The 17,413-nt window shown below is 33.0% G+C and overlaps 2 protein-coding genes across 4 annotated transcripts; both read right to left on the bottom strand.

The window, feature by feature from the left end:
• Positions 1-8,753: 8,753 nt before the first annotated feature.
• LOC114384914 (protein ELF4-LIKE 1-like) lies at positions 8,754-10,209 on the bottom strand. 2 transcript variants are annotated; one of them, XM_028344753.1, is made up of 3 exons: positions 9,539-10,195; positions 9,278-9,335; positions 8,754-9,210 (listed from the first exon to the last, which is right to left on the bottom strand). In XM_028344753.1, exons 1-2 carry the CDS (start codon positions 9,985-9,987, stop codon positions 9,278-9,280), a joined length of 507 nt encoding a protein of 168 aa, XP_028200554.1. In that variant the 5' UTR covers positions 9,988-10,195; the 3' UTR covers positions 8,754-9,210. The 2 variants fall into 2 exon arrangements, with proteins under 2 accessions (XP_028200554.1, XP_028200553.1); XM_028344752.1 differs by lacking the exon at positions 9,278-9,335 and having other exon boundaries at positions 9,539-10,209.
• Positions 10,210-12,154: 1,945 nt separating this feature from the next.
• Positions 12,155-16,169, bottom strand: LOC114383050 (elongator complex protein 5). Of its 2 annotated transcripts, none has more exons than XM_028342640.1 (10): positions 15,991-16,169; positions 15,660-15,850; positions 15,485-15,577; positions 15,167-15,333; positions 14,965-15,011; positions 13,992-14,061; positions 13,572-13,795; positions 13,391-13,480; positions 12,640-12,715; positions 12,155-12,517 (listed from the first exon to the last, which is right to left on the bottom strand). In XM_028342640.1, the coding sequence occupies exons 2-10, from the start codon at positions 15,824-15,826 to the stop codon at positions 12,378-12,380; spliced, it is 1,074 nt and encodes a 357-aa protein (XP_028198441.1). In that variant the 5' UTR covers positions 15,827-15,850; positions 15,991-16,169; the 3' UTR covers positions 12,155-12,377. The 2 variants fall into 2 exon arrangements, with proteins under 2 accessions (XP_028198441.1, XP_028198440.1); XM_028342639.1 differs by having other exon boundaries at positions 12,155-12,554; positions 15,991-16,167.
• Between the last annotated feature and the right edge of the window lie 1,244 nt (positions 16,170-17,413).

Below are 17,413 nucleotides of genomic sequence, written 5' to 3'. Positions count from 1 at the left end.
GGAATGGCTTGGAGCCTAAGTGAGAATTTATACTCATACAATGTTCATAAGGAACACGTACAAAGCACTGAAAATACATAGTTTGGGCCAACTTTATCTCTGTAACGAAGAAAGAGATTGCTTTATTTTATGCATTGTGCTTTCTTTAATGATATATTTCAATATTAAATTAACATCTCCAGATAGCACTGAATAATCTTATCAAACGTTAGGAATATTCACTGTGATGTGTGTGGGTAAAGCTATACGTACGTAGAAGAAAAACAATAGTAGTATCATTAAGTACAAAGTATGCTACATGTGTACACGTAACAAATTGGTGCCAATCCCAATGCATCAAACTATATTTTCCTTCCATCTGAGTTAGGACAACTTAGTTATTTTTAATATTCTAAAAATTTTACTCTCACGTGAATATGTAAAGGAGATAGAAAGTCACCGAAGCCTACAGATGCCATCGGATAAATAAAAAGAAAGATAAAGATTTTTTTTTATAAAAGATATTCTTATAGTTGAAAATGTTGAAAATGTTGAAAATCTTTAAGATGTAAAAATCATTAAAGTAACTTTTTTTTTAATAAATTTTTTTCATACACATGATTATCAGAAAATTTAATTTCTGTTAACATGTTTTAAAAAAATTAATTATTTACTAATTATGCTGAATCTTGTTGATAAAGATAAATATACAAATTTTGGAAGATTTTGAAAACCAGCACATTACATGAAAAAAAGATAATTATACAACTTTACAGGATGGGGGAATACAAATGTGCTCTATAAAGCATGTGTATTTTAAAATTAAAGCGGAACATGTATCGAGTATGTACCGATGTATACGTGTATCTGTTACAGGTTGGGCATTTGTGCGTATGTGTATTACAATTTTTTTAAAATAATTAAATTAGGTACTCTATGAGTACAAATTGGTGGTACATACCGTCTTGTACATGTGGTAGATAATTTATGGTTCTATATATTCAAACTTCCTTTATCTATTACATGAAAGGAAATAGACTAAGAGAGAGATTTGATTTTTGTACTTACAAATTTGTCTCCCTTCAAGAATGAGTAAGGATTATAAAGGGGATGAGAGCAAAAAGAAAAATATAAGATGTTAGTGGAGATATTTTGTTAGAATTAGTCTAGATATGCTCTCAAAATTAAATATGATTAAAAGATTATATATATGAAATACAGTTGATATTTGTGTTATTGTTATTTATTATATATAATGAGATATTAACATATAAATAAATAATATCCATTAGTTAGCATCAATTAAGTCTATATAAATGTATGTTTTTTAGAGAAATCAAACAATGAATGAATAAAAATATTTTAGTCTTTATTTTATGATTTTATTTTCCTTTTTACTCTAGATTAGGTTATTTTCTGTTACCTTACTTTTAACTACGTAACATTGTGCTCTTTGTCTAGATGAACTAGATTTAGACTGTTTTACTCATTTTCCCAATCAGGATCACTACTTCCTCGTCGAGTAAAAGGTATTTCTGACATCAACCGTACCAAATTTATTTGGTCCCAAGAAACTACTTGCCCCGAAAGCTTGGACATCGACCCATAGGTAAATGTTTACTTTTAATTTCGTGTTCAAGAATTAATTATGAATTCGAAATAAAATTGATTATGTTGAATTTTAGTATAGGCTTTTCAAATAAAAACATTTAAATATAATTTATTCGAAATGTGTTTAGTTTCACTTTTGCTCAACCTTCAACGTTAATCCATCTTTGTCGGTTAAAAAAAATTAAATCAAGCTGGAATTTTTACAAGCTACATATATAGAAGATTGGAGAAGCTTTGAAATGTTGAATTCAAAGATTGCTAAAAAAAAAATTACTGCACCGCCTATGAAATCTGCATGGAGGCACCATCTTCAATTTTTGGACAATCATTTGCTTAGACTTTAAGTAGTACAGTTAGTGCCACCATCATTAGTTTGTCTTAGGCACCAAGTCTATAATATTTCATTATTATAATCTACCTATAAAAGGCACCTCCCTGTACCACATTAGTAATATGAATGATCAATTAAGTGAATTATGAGTGAATGAAATTTAGTTCTATTTTTCTCTTCCTCCAGTAAGTGTGTGCTAAATTCTTTTTATATTTCTATTCTTCCACTGTGTGGGTTTGAGTGTTTAATTTACCTCAGTGCTAACAATTGATATCAGAGTATGAGGATTCTAGTAGTAGTGCGAGAGAAAAAAAAAGTCTGTGAGGAACAAAAATATTCTCATTGTGTAAAAAAAAATAAAGTTGATACACTTGAGAGATGTTACCAATTACAACATTGTATGGTCTGATCCCAAACTAGATGGAAAGCTAGATTTTTATTATTAGGAAACTTTGATGGCTACACATTTGAGAACTTATAATATTTGGAGCTTTGTTGAGATGGTTTAGCGGAAGGAGCTAATGATGCTGCTAGGAGAAGAGACTAGTCATCATTGTCATAGATTCAACAAGGAATTGACTATTCCATTTTCGTCAAAATTGTAAATGCCAAAACTGATAAAGAAGCATGAGATATTTTGAAGCTATCTTACAAAGGTGCGGAGAAGGCTCAGTGATCTAAGCTCCAATCTCTATGAAGGGAATACGAAAGGTATGAAATATCCAAATTTGAATCCTTGGAACAATATTTTTCATGCGTTAAAGATCTCATCAACAAGATCTAGGTGTATGGAGAAGACATTCCTGACAACAAGGTGGTAGACAAAATTCTACGCACCATGTCAATGAAGTTTGATCATGTGGTGACTACAATAATCGAGTCCCATAGACACCATGACAATAGCAGAGTTGCAAGGAAGCATTGAAAGTCACATGAGCAGAATCTTGGAAAAGGCAAAGAAAGTAAGTGAAGAAGCACTGAAGAGTCAAGTTAATCTCAACAATGCTGTGGAAACCAGTCAAAGTGCGGAAAGTAGAGGTCGAGATAACTTCAACAATGTAGGAAAAGGAAATTTCAAAGGTAGAGGCTGAGGAAATTACAGAGGAAGAGGACGAGGACATTTCAACCAAGGTAGAAACAACAATTTTGGATCATTTGGTCAAGGAAGAGGTGGAGATAATTTTGGTGCTGCTAATCGAGGAAGAGGTAGAGGTAACAATTACCAAGGTTGGGCGAATTTTAATTGCTACTATTGTGGAAAGTTCGGGCAAGAAGCTTCAGAGTGTAAATTCAAACAACAAGCAAACGTTGCGGAAAGTCAAAATGTTGGTGAGAATTCTAATAGACATCAAAGTTTATTTTTAGCTAGTAATACTTTTTTCTAAGGATGAAAATATTTAGTATTTGGATACTGGGTGTAACAATCATATGTGTGGCAAAAAAGAGTTATTTTCTGCTTTAGATGAAACGATAAAATCTACCATGAGATTTGGAAATAATGCAAATATTCCAATTATGGGAAAAAGCCAAATTACTATCAGATTGAAGGAAGGTTCTCAAAATTTTATCTCTAATGTTTTCTATGCTTTTGGTCTTCATCGCAAGTTATTGAGTATGAGACAATTGTTAGAGAAAGGCTATAACATGTAGATTCATCTTGGCTAGAACACATTGATTGATAGAAATGAAAGATTCGTTGCTAAAGTAAAAATGACTCTTAATCGCCTATTCCCTTTGAGAATTCACCGTGAAATTTTTTGTCTTGCTTGAGTTTTTGATTCCAAATGATGATTGATTTTGGCATATACATTTTGGATACTTTCACTTTTTTGGATTAAAGAATTTGTTTTTGGTTTACCTGTTGTGAATATTCCTAATGGAGTATGTGAGACATGTGAGATTGAAAATAAGCACAGAGAATCTTTTCCAAACAAAAAGTCTTGGAAGGTGAGAAAGTTGTTAGATACAATTCATTCATATCTATGTTCGGTTGAGATACCAACACATGGTAGTAGCATGTATTTTATCATGTTTATTTATGATTGTAGTAGGAAGACTTGGGTGTATTTCTTGAAGCAGAAGTTAGAATCATGTGATGCCTTCAAGATGTTCAAGGCATTTGTAGAGAAATATCGTGGATGCAGAATCAAAATGCTCAGAACACACAGGCCAATAATACCTCACCTATAGAACTTTTTTGAGCAACATGGAATTCAACATCAACTGACAGCCAGATACATGTCTCAATAGAATGGTGTTGCTGAAAGGAAGAATAGAACAATCATGTACATGGTGAGATGCACGCTAAAGGCCAAGCAAATGCCTAAAGAATTCAGGGTGGAAGCAGTTGCCACTGCTGTTTATATTTTAAATAAATGTCCAACAAAGAGTATTTGTGATAAGACACAAGAAGAAGCTTGGAGTGGAAGGAGACCAACAATTAGACAGCTCGGAGTTTTTGGGTGCATAACATATGAACATGTTTCAGACCAACTTAGGAAGAAAGTAAATGACAAAGGTGAAATGTGTATTTTCATAGGTTTCAACACAAATTCAAAGGCATACAAACTTTACAATCTGAAGACAAAGAAAGTAATTATCACTTGAGATGTGACATTTGATGAGAAAGGCATGTGGGATTGGTCTACAAAATCTCAGAATGAGCTAGTGGTGATCTCTAACAACTATGAAGAAAATAAAAGGCAACCAGATCCAACACTTGATGAACCAAAATCATTTAGGAGGTCGCAGAGGAATCCTTAACTACTAGCCAAATTACAAGATTGTGTCATGTTTAATGATGATGAGCCATCTAACGAGGAGATTATCACTTTTTGTTTTATTTTCATATTGTGAGCCATTGACATTTGAAGAAGCCTCAAGTGATGAGAATTGGAGAAAATCCGTGGATGAAGAAATTCATGCGATGGAGAAGAATGATACATGGAAGCTAACAAATTTGACAACAGATAAAAGGCCTATTGGAGTGAAATGGGTGCTCAAGACAAAGTACAATCCTAATAGAGAAATTGATTGCTTTAAAGAAAGGTTGGTTACAAAAGGATATTAGCAAAAACCAAGTCTTGATTATTTTGAAGCATTTTCTCATGTTGCAAGGTTAGATGCAATTCACATGATTATTTCTCTTTCGGCTCAAAATAGTGGGAAGATATATCAAATGGATATTAAATTTGCTTTCTTCAATGATATTCTGGAAGAAGTATATGTTAAGCAGCTTACAGGATATGTGGTCAGAGGAAAAGAAGACAAGGTCTATAAATTGAAGAAAGTTTTGTATAGGTTGAAGCAAGTGCCAAGAGCATGGCATAAGAAAATATTTTGTGTAGCACGATTTCGAAAGATGTTCTTATGAGCACATATTATATGTCAAATTTGTTGATTCCGAAGATATTCTCATTGTGTGTCTTTATATTGATGATCTAATCTTCACTGACAATAATTCAAAGATGATTGCGAAATTCAAAGAGGCTATGATAAGTTATTTTGAGATGACAAGTTTAGCCCTAATGTTGTATTTTCTTGACATTGAGGTCATTCAACAAGATGATGAAATTTTTATCTCCCAAAAGAAGTATGTAGATGATATTATGGAGAAATTTAAAATGGAAAATTCAAAACCAATTTCTACACCAGTTCGAGAGAAGTTGATGCTAACAAAGGAAAGTGACAGAAAAATGGTGGATACAACTCTATAAAACAGTTTAATTAGAACTCTGAGGTACTTTTCAACTACAAGACCAAATATAATCTTCGAAGTTAGTTTGCTCAGTAGATTCATGGAAGAGCCACGTGTTTGCCATTTGTAAGGAATTCAGAGAATTCTTCGTTATATTAAAGGTACTCTAATCGACAAAATTTTTTATGCTAACAATAATGATGTGAATCTTGTTGGATAGATAGATAGTGATTGGGTAGGAGATGTAGAAACAAGAAAAAGCATAGTAGGGTATGCATTTCATTTGAGTTTAGGTGCAATTTCATGATCTTCAAATAAACAACCAATTGTTGCACTTTAAACAGCTAAAGCAGAATACATTGCAATAAACAATTGTGCTATGCAAGCAATATGACTAAGAAGAATTCTAGATGTAATGCATCATAAGCAGAATACTCCCACAAAAATATTTCGTGACAACAAGTTTGTCATTGCATTGAGTAAAAATTCAATTTTTCACCAGAAGTCCAAGCACATTGATATTTGATTTCATAAGATACAAGAGTTGATAGTCAATAAATAAGTAGAAATTAATTATTATCCAAATATTTTTACAAAGCGGTTAAAGATGAAGTTATTTTACAAGTTGAATGATACAAGCTTGATTTAAGGGAGGCAATGTTGGTTAAAAAAAATTTAAATCAAGCTGGATTTGAAATGTTGAATTCAAAGATTGCAGCTCAAAAAAATTACTGCAACGCCTATGAAATCTGTATGGAGCCACCGTCTTCATTTTTTGCATAATCATTTGCATAGACTTTGAGTAGTATGGTTAGTGCCACCGTCATTAGTTTTTCTTAGGCACTAAGTTTATATGATTTTATTGTTATAATCTGCCTATAAAAGGAACCTCGCTGTACCACATTAGTAATATGAATGATCAATTAAGTGAATTATGGGTGAATGAAATTTAGTTCTATTTCTCTTTTCCTCCGGTAAGTGTGTGCCAAATTCTTCTCTCTCATTTCTATTCTTCCCCTGCGTGTGTTTGTGAGTTCTGTTGATGGGTTTAATTTATCCCACTGTAAAAAATCATGGAAGCTATTCTCAATATCTTTCACTTTCACTTATAATACTCTTTCATGTGAGTTTAAACACAGTTCCAAACATGCTGAAAATCAATATTGTAAACGCTTACTCACGCACATACTAAACATTTTTCATCCATGAATGGGTGAAGTATGTTTCAAAACCAGATTTACAAAAATCCTCGAAGACGTGCCTCCTATCAATTCTATTTCTACCAGTATTCTCTAATTTTGATCTGTGTTTGGAGTTTAGACAAGTTATATGTATGAATCAAGAAATTAGCGAAATACAAATCAAGTAATTATCCAGTCAAGTCATGCCAATTTACTGACAATCATCTCCAAACAGATTCTATGACCTCTAACATGAACATAAGCAAACTAATCTCAAGCCTCAGCCCAGATTACAACATAGCAAGTAGAAGTGCAGTAAAAAATCACTCTATAGAGCGAGGGAGATTCACAGAGAGATCAGGGAAGAGACACTTAAATAGAAGAAAGTTGAAAAGGGCGTTTCATTAGTGCCAAGGAATTTCATTACAAACGATACATGAAGACAAAGGCACAAAGCTATCTCTAACTTCAAATTTGCACAACTAAATCAGAAGTTAATTACTAGAAACTTTATAAAAAGCTAATCTAAAAATTTAACTTTTAACGATAATATTTGGGCACAGATATTAAATTCCAAAATTCTAACTTTGCAAAACCTAAATATGATAGCCTATAAGATCGCTTTTAAAAGCACTCGTGTTGCTGCATTACCCATCATGCTAAAAACTCCAAAGCTCAGTTAACAATAGAATTCTGTTTTCCCCGAAAGTTGTCTTTCTCCATCTCCCCTTCCAAATTCCATGTTGAAAACAAGTCAACTAACCATTTTTTCTTCATCACATTAGATGTTCAGCTGAACACTAATTCCACAGAAATAGCTTTGCTGGAAACCATATTTTCACGTAATTCCTATGAAACCTTCACTAGCATAGTGCTTTATTAGAATTCAATCATCTGCAATCCATATCTATGTTATCACATTACCAGAGACAGTAAACAACAAACTCCTCCATGACATCCATAACAATTCCCACTGGATTACTCTGTTTAAAACCCATACCTACCAAGTCATCAGCATTCCCTGGTCCATATCAACCTACCTGTTATAACCACCATGTCCACTATATCCATAGCCTGTATCTTTGAATATAAATTTCATTTAAGATTGAAACACATTAACAACTCAAATTTAGGAAAAAGACCACTTCCTTTCCATGGATTCTAGCTTTCATCTTCCTGCAGAAGTGGGTACTTCCAGTTGCTTTGTCTTGCTGCACCATTTACTCAATATGCGCCATTTGAGAAAAGTACGTCATAATTGCAAATGCTTTCCAAGAAATAGTTAAAAGATGTTCCTATTATATCACATTACTAAGTCAATTTGGTTATCATCCTTTTGCTAGACAAACCACAAAATAAATGAAATGCAACAAGAAGCGTATGTGTCCAGGAACTGTTAATGACCTAGTAATAAATTCTTAGACAGAAGATTTTGAAAACGAAGCTGATCACAATAAATTCATAACATCAGAGTGGTTGTACTTCCAGTATTGACATGACAACATCTAATTTTGTTGGGGATGAATTGCAAATCAAATTTGGAGTTTTCAGTACTATGAAAGCACTATTTCAAATGTTTTCCTTCGTACAAAGTCTTCTATGCCTCCAATTTCTTGAGCATTTCAATAGTTTGAACTTGGTAATTGAAAACAATCCTAGAGCGACCTTCTTAGCAGATAGGATAATACTTCAGTATTCATTCCCCTGATGTAGGAATTATAGGAATCATGTTAACTCTGGCAGCATCAGAACACCAGCATATTGCAATGACGTGAAACATGCCATGTAATGCAATGGCATGTATGTCAAATTATATCAGACCATTTTGCTCGGCATCCATAAGTGTTGGGCAAAAGGCAAGTGTAATGGAGATGAAAATGTTGAGGCGGATGAATGGATACACCCACAGTCCCACACACAAGAAAGTAAGAAAAAGATTATGAATGAATGTATCTAGGAGTGAGAATAACATCTATTGAGGAGAATGATGAATAATCCATGTAACCAACACCACTATGATGGAAACTCATCGACGGTGGGTAGGTCTGAGTTTCAAATTAAAGATCAGAAGCAGATCATTTAAAACAAAGACCATTATTCAGTTAACAGAAACCTCCAAGTAAACTAGCTTCTACTGGATTTGCTTGCATTAAAGCTCTTCATACATATGAATTCTGAATTCTCATCAACTTAAACAACCAATAAACTCGAGAACTACCTACCCATCATCAACATATTAGAATAGAGAATAATAACAACAATAACAAAGTAGGCTGCAGGCTTGAGACAGTGAGCTAATAGCTCACATGGCACTTGCGGTTTCAATCTTTACCATGGCGAACACAACGCACAGGTTCAATCCCTGTCCTGTCCCCTTTCCCTTCCCTACTTCCCAGTTCCACAGGACCTCCCTTGAAACAAGAGAATAAAAAATCAACACAACCATGAAGAAACAAAATCAAACATTGACATAAATACCTAATATCTGTGGGCGGATAATGTGCTACGCATTCCCACAGCCATCAATTCAACCATCCTTACAACAAAGAAAAACAACACAAAAGCACAACCAGGAATAAGCACAGATAGATTTCTCAAACAACCTCACACTAAAACAGGCACTAACACAAACCGAATCATTCTATTTCAAATTTCACCAACTACATCACATGATACCCTAGGATGCATTGGACAAGGCAACAACAATCATATAACATATGTAAGGAAACAAAGAATTACTCCGATTTCTCCAGCACGTGCTCCGCGGAATTCTCCTCCGAGTTCTCCGCCTCATCTTCATCCTCTTCGACGTCGCCGTCGCGATTGCGGTGGTTGACGGCGGCGACGCCGCGCTGGCGAATAATGTTGGGGAAATTTACAGATAAATCGGAGTAAATAGAGCGAACCTTGGAGATGTTACCGTGGATCTGAGTAATGAGGCCAACGTTCTTCGCCATGTTGTCAGGAATCTTCGATTCGTGGTTGCTGTTCACTTCGTCGATCAGCGCACGGTTCTCGTCCAGCACAGTCTGCGCCTGCCAGAAGCTCCGAGTCAACATGTCCCAAGCCTCGTCGTCGCATTCCTCTTCGTCGTCGCCGCCACAGAAAAATTCTTCGGTTCTCTCACCGGCGACCTTCGCGCGGTTGTTGAGCCAATCAGGCTTCGTCGTTACGGCGGTTTCGTCCATGGCCGCTCAAATTTTTCAAGTACGCTCAAACATGCCGTTATCGTTGTTCACACGATGAGTCTCACTCTGTGGATTCGAGAAAAAGAGTTACTATGTACTTTGTGGTGGCGCTTCTTGTTGCGGCATTGAAGACTTAGAAGCATTGAGCATTGACTCAGCAATGGCGGTTTTCCCGCTGAATTTGGTGGGTGAGATTGGATGGTGACGGTCCAATGAGGGTGGAGTAATTTGACGGGCATGGGGAGTTGGCGAGTGGTGATTGGAGACTGTGACCGAATTGAGTGACGGACGGCATAAATATCTTCTTGGGTTTTGAATACGAGGATAAACAAATGAATAAATAAATATCTTCCCGAGTTGCTAATATTTTAAGGAAATAAAATATGTAGAAAAATAAATATCTTCGAGTTGAGATGGAGTGTTGGATCGGACGGCACGAGAAAGTGAAATATGGCAAGTGCCAATGCAAAGCGTGAAACATGACATTTTTTTTAAAAATACTTATTTCCTTCTTACAATTTAGTTTTTTTTTTAATTTTATTTCATTTAAATACTATTTACTTTTTAAACAGTAAAAAAATATTATTTAAAATATTTTAAGGACCAAAGTTAAAAAAAATATGTTTTACAAGAATTAAAATAAAAAAATATATTATGAGGACAAAATGAAAAAAATATACTAAATTACAGAAATGAAAAGAGTATTTAAATCTTTTTTTTTTTATAAATTCCAAATACTTTCTTACTTAAATATATCTTAAATAATAATACTGTATAAATTTTAAGTGTTATCTATTAATTTAGTTCTTAAATTAACATTTTGCTTACATTAAGAGATTAATTTAAATATTTTTTAATAATTAGGAAATTTCTTAATTTCTAATACTTAAAAATGACTTATATAATTTTTAATTAGAAACAAATCAATACAAAAAATAATACTTTTAGATATAAAATCCATTAATGATTTATTCTATATATTTTGTAGCGAATAAAGGTTGTTTAGCATTTAAAAAATAAAGTATATTATTGTTCGGAGACAAAAGAAGACATTTGCACACCTTTATCAAACAAAAAAAAAAATATCAAAGTGAGTACAAGAATTGGTAAAGCCTACGCCTTTTTTTGGATAATGCGTTTGAATACGTATTTATAAATCTAATTTTCGATAATTTTAATTTTTCAAAATTAACTGTTGTTAAAAACATACTTTAAGTGAAGAAAATTACGTTTGAAAGACTATTTTAAATAAAACTTAATAAAAAAAGTTAACTAATATAAAAGATAATATTTTTCAATTTTAACCCTAACATACTTTCAAAAGCAAAACTAATTTCCATATTTTTGTTTTAACAAAATCACAATTTTGAAATAATTGATGGTAAATCTAATCTATGGGTAGAAATAGGTTAGGTCACCTAATTAATAAGGACTCATAATTTAGTCCCCACCAAACCTAGCCAAGTAGGACTTTATAGGAAATAAATTGGATTAATTATTTTTTATGAAAACCTTTTTGGTTAGAAAGATCTGTAGACCATGACTATACTTTAGAGAATAAAGTATACCTCAACCATTAATTTTCTAATTAATAACTATTATTACACTTTATATTATAACGTGCACTAGTGATTAGCCTTGAAAGACAAAGGAAAGGAAAAACAAGACATGGTGTTGGTGTGTCCTTGGAGATTGCGGTTGGACTTTCCTAGGAAGAAAACGGAGAGGACTCTCCTTCAATTAGGTGAACATCCCTTTACGCTTGGGTCCAACTTTTGTATAAACACACCCTTAACCAATCTGCGTATCAATTTTGAGTTTTAACCAGCATTTTTGAAGTATGCAGTTCAGCCAAGCATGCATAGAATAGTTCATACTTCAAAGTGCTATGGTGATTGTACACAGAAGGACTTCACTCGTGAAATATATATAATTTTGGAAAAAACATGTTTTTACTTTTTAGTCCCTGTATTTTATAAAATTCTTGATTTTAATCCCTGAACTTCACCATCATACATTTTGATCCTTGAACTTTAAGAAATCTGTGTTTTTAATCCTTCAAGACAGACATCACGTAGGAAACAGTGTTAATAGAGTTTGTCCTGAGGGACTAAAAACACTTATTTTAAAAGTTCTATTGCCAGCTGAAGCAAGAGTAAGGTTTGTAGAGACTAGCGCTAGACAGAAACATTCTCAAAATCGTCCAAACTAAGTCAGGTTCCTCAGTAGGTTGTACAATATGTTGGAATGTGATGCACACTGCATTTCACTTCTAAGCAATTAAACAGTATCAGATTATTTTTTTCCCATTTTGTTCAGTCATAAACCTAATCTATCCTTTCATGTCACCTAGGGATACAAAAGTTACCAACAAGAGTATATTCATATATCTAAATCATCATCCGGGTCCTCATCAGAATCTGGCATCTCATCATCTGAATCACGAAAATATATAATTTCACCCATGGCAGAATCCTCCTTTTTACCACTTGAAATGGGATTTGCCTCACTGTTGCTCTCTTCAAGGGATCTTCTACCATCATAAATTTGTATTGGTTTACCATTTCCTTTAAGAATAAAGAGCTTAAGCACGAGAGTTTATATATAAATGAAACAATGTAAAACATGAACAAATACAAATCAATTTCATACCCTGGTGTTCAAAAGGAAGCACAACATTTGACCTATCAATTCGCTCCTTCTCTGACAGCTGGAGATTGAACTGCACCTGTTAAAACACAATCAATGAAAAGGAATCAACTTCATATCACAATACATTTCTCGCTTGGTCTCTGGTAGTCTCCAGACAGGTTTTTTTGACTGTGTTTTATGTACTTGCAGATATACTCTGTTATCAAAAGTATCTCCATGGGTGTTTAGAGTACGTGAACAAACTAAGTGCTTAGAATCTGTATGCATTTCTTCAGCAAATGAGATGTTTCCAAGACAGTTTGTGCCCATTGCAAATTAGACATAGAACACTTTGATTCTATCATCAGTCTTGTATGCAGAAAATATACCGTGTAAATATGTACTGTTAGAAGCACTCAGTACTTTAACCGACAAAGTGAAGAACCAAATCAGCGCATTGGTAAGTAGTTAGAACTTGGACATTTATGCTTGATTTCATATTTCCTAGCATCTAAATTTTACCATCTGAAAAGTGAAAAAGGCCTCGTGAATGCTATATACTCCATTCAACCAAAACAGCAAAACCCTAGGGTGAAGAGGGAATTCTACAAATGAAAGATCTCTTCAGTAGATCCTTTTTCTTTCAAAAACCATTTAAAATACCTAATTACAAAAAGATTGTTAGTACTTTGGCTTTTGCTTCTAGTGACAGTCTGACAGAGACATAACTTCGAAGTACCAGTTTTCCATCTACAGGAAACTATAGACTGACCTTTGGCACTATGCCTGCAATGACGGTTCCATCTACTGATGAAACAGGTGAGAAGCTGATTCCTCCAGGCTCAACTTTAAATTCTTCACACTGGATAAAAGTGAAGAGATATTATATCAGTGCATCAAATTTTTAGATTTGTCATTCCAAATAAGCTTACAAACAGGAAGAAAGAAATCACCGTTACTCTAACTCGCCCATTTCTGCGTTTGAACCTGACATTAAATTTTCCCTTGGTAAAGTTTTGATCATATAAGGAACTCTCTAAACACCCTTTCTGACCATCTGCAGAATGATGATATGGGTCTACACTGGCCACCATGGAGGACATGTACTCAAGAACTGCCACAGCCCTCTCCTCATGAAGGTCAGAATGCAATAATCCAAACATACTTGAAATTTGATCTGCAACAAGAAAAGCAACGAATTTAAGGAAGAAATCATTGATGCATCAAGTCAACCCATGCTATAAATTTTAGTTGCAGAAATAATCAACTATCCCACTTGTTTAGGTACTCTTATAAATTTACTCACTTAACTAATGCCTAATTACACAATACTATGGAAGGAACTTTACTCAAAATAGTTCAAGAGGGAATACCATGGCTACGCAGATTGCTTAGAAGGCCTGCAACTGACTGCATAGATGCATGCCTCAAAAGTTCACTTAGCTGATAATATCCAACAAGAACCCATTAGGATTACAGATGCACAAACAGATAATACAAGAGAAACCAACAAACAATACTTTCTTAAATAGAATATTACACTAAGAATCCTTGAGCAGGATGTTCTTTTTTTTCTTATTGTCATGTTAAAGTTTCAATTTGGAGGTTATTGTAAAATCTTTTTGCACAAGAATTTTAAGTGTAAAAGGAAAATATGAAACTTGCACACACAAACAGGTTAGATAATTAGATACAGGTTACTGGGCAAATAAATTTAACATAATAACTTAATATTAACAGTTCATTTATTTCCAAGAAAATTTAAAAGGTTAAACAAGATACATTGATGCCTTCCATCCATAGTTTTCCAGTTTTCCCCCAAAGGAAGTCAACTTTAGAATTCAAATCATCTGGTAGTTAAGGTTATCATGCAAAATGAACTGAATAGAATATAGAGAAATATTCGAGTTTTCAAGTTTCTGTCAACTATAATGTGGCAAAAGTTAACAGATTCCTATTAGCTGAATAATAACTATTGAAGCAGTATGAAACTTAGAATGTAAGCCCACAGACTCCATGAAATGCAATGAGAATCTATTATTCAAATTGGTATACTGATCATAAATATGATGAAATTTTTATGCCCAGCTCAATAAGAGATGTGCTTGCTCCAAGGTTATTTGCATTAGCGGGAAAACAAACAAACAACAAACTTCTAATAAGTTTAACAATCATAAAGTATTCAGTTATTTGTTTATGCATTCGGCATGTCCAGCATTGAGGCACAAAGAATATTCATTCCCAAAACACCATCAAACTAAATTCAACTTCATTTAAAGTCGTGGCAATAGTATTTTCTATGTATATCTTCTATCTTATATTGACAATCACAGAATGAAAACATACCGAGTCTATGGCAACACAGAAGCGGGCTTTATTTTCTCCAACCAATCCTGCAGGTATATGAATTAGAAAAACTATTCAGAAAGAGAAATAACTTTTTAAAAAACACATACTTCTGAAACCCATCAACTGATGCAAAGACATTTATTCGGTGAAAATGAAAAGGATAATTTATGAGCTAACTTTAGTCACAGAACTGTAATACCTCTGCCAAGTTCAGCAATTACCAAAAACAACTTATCCACGTCCTTCACGGTTTTATAAGAACTAGTAGCAAGCGAAATTTGCTGAGAAGGATCCGTAACATTTGCAGATTTCCTTGCCTTATCCTTCCAACCAAGAGGATCAGTATAACAATCCAAAATGTGAATCCTGCAAAACAACACCTAACTCTGAATTCAAGAAATCCAAATTATTCCAAGATTAAGATAAAACACCAAAAAAGTAATGGTAACCAAGACACAAGAAATGCAGTTAAAACAAATAAGACACATTTTTAAACAATTAAGTTTAAAATATTTACCATTTATTAGAAGAAGCAACATCCATCCCATTCATCTTTAACAAAGAAGTGTAAGACGATGGACTCCGAGAAAGTGCAACAATTACTATACCCCTATAAAAGAAAAAATTGAGATTAAAAATAAGAACTACAAGATAAAAGAATTCGTAATCATTTTTGGGAATAGTAAACTGACTGTGACTGAGATTTTTGTGCTATGACGTGTGACGAGAGTTGAAGTAGAATGTGAGAGAATACATGAAAGGCGAAAGGTGAAGCGAGGGAGTCCTTGATTGTGAGAGTAGGCGCAAGCTCTCCCTCCAACGCTCCATCCCTCAGTGTTCTGCAAATCGAATCTGCCATCTTTGGTTGCGTGGTGGTGAACAACTGTTACACACAAAGTGAAAAAGGAGAATGATATCGTGAACAAATTAATGGCCCATTTCGCATATTAAAGTGCTAATATGAGCGATTAGCATAATAATCCCAAGTGATTAGTGGGGGTGTGAGAGGAGAGGGAAGAGTACCTGTTGGCGGAGACGAAGGTGCAGGCCTGAGAGAGAAGAGATACGTGCAGTTCACAGTGAGAGCCGGCACGGCGGCACCGCCGCTTTAAACAAATTCAGAAAACTTAGACCTGTGTCCACCGATTTCCTTCGCTGGTTAGACGGAAGGCGTTATACCCTTAAATGGGACACTATTTTGCTCTTTCTTCTATGATAACTTTATCTGAAAAACAAAATATAAATCTATTAAATTATAATATTTAAGGATTAATTTGATAAAAAGTTATATTTTTTTTTATCATCAATTGAAATTATATGTGCATGTACGATTTGAGTGTAATAATTTTATGAAAATCAAAATCGTGGGTTGAATCACGATTTCTTTATGGTAAATTCGTATTTCAAAGTATGATTTATCTTTTGTAATTTTTTTAAATATATTGATTGTAATTTGTTTTTTAAATTACTTCATTATGATGCGAGAGCAAAACTGCCATATATAGAATTTTTTTTCTTCTTTCTGTTCATTCTAAAGCACAAAGATCTAGTTTCTATTATTCATTCTATAGATCATTTCATAAGGGAGGATCAATTTAGTAGTCTATAGAAAAAATATGAAAAAAAAAAATACACCCTACATTCAACAACCAATATAAAGCATTGCAAGTAGAATGATAGGCCGAGTGTGTTAAGTTCTTTGAATAACTTATAAGTTATTTTAACTAGTTTATAAGTAATTTTCATCAAAATAATTTTATTTAATACACAAACTTATAAGTTTCTTTTATTTAATTTTAAAATCTTCTAATTTTATTTCACTGAAAAACTTCATTTAATCTAATTTATATAAGGAGTTACTTCCAGGTCCCTAATTATAATAACTTTTTAACTAATTCATATTCTTTAAGCTGTTAATGAATTGTATTATCATTTTAAAATGATCATTTTCTTATCTCTCTAATTACTTAATTATTTCTCATTAATCTTTGAAAATAGAATAATTAAGCAAGAGTAGGTAGAAAAAAAAATAATTAATGCATCTAAAAATTAAAAAAAAATCTTATAAAAAGAAATGAACAAATTTATGAAAAAATCTTATAATTAAAGACAAAAAAAAATATATTTTTAATATGGAAGTCTACATCTAAGTAATTATAGGCCTACAATGAAAAGGTTAGGAATTACAAATTTAATATGATAATCTAGAACTAATTAAAGGTTTAGGAAGAAACAAATGTCTCAATCTTAACTGAATTTAAATATATTAAGATAAGTTATAAGAAATAAATTTAAATGTAAAAAATATTAAACATATCATTTTATGTCATTTGAAATTTATTTGATAATCTTATCAAATACTTTCAATTAAATATTATAAGTTTTCAATTAACTTCTAACTTTCCAACTCATGACTTATAAACTTCCAACTAGCTTATCAATTAAT

This window comes from Glycine soja, chromosome 14 (genome assembly GCF_004193775.1).
Source record: "Glycine soja cultivar W05 chromosome 14, ASM419377v2, whole genome shotgun sequence".
Classification (NCBI taxonomy): domain Eukaryota; kingdom Viridiplantae; phylum Streptophyta; class Magnoliopsida; order Fabales; family Fabaceae; genus Glycine; species Glycine soja.
This window is presented reverse-complemented; position numbering and strand designations above follow the sequence as displayed.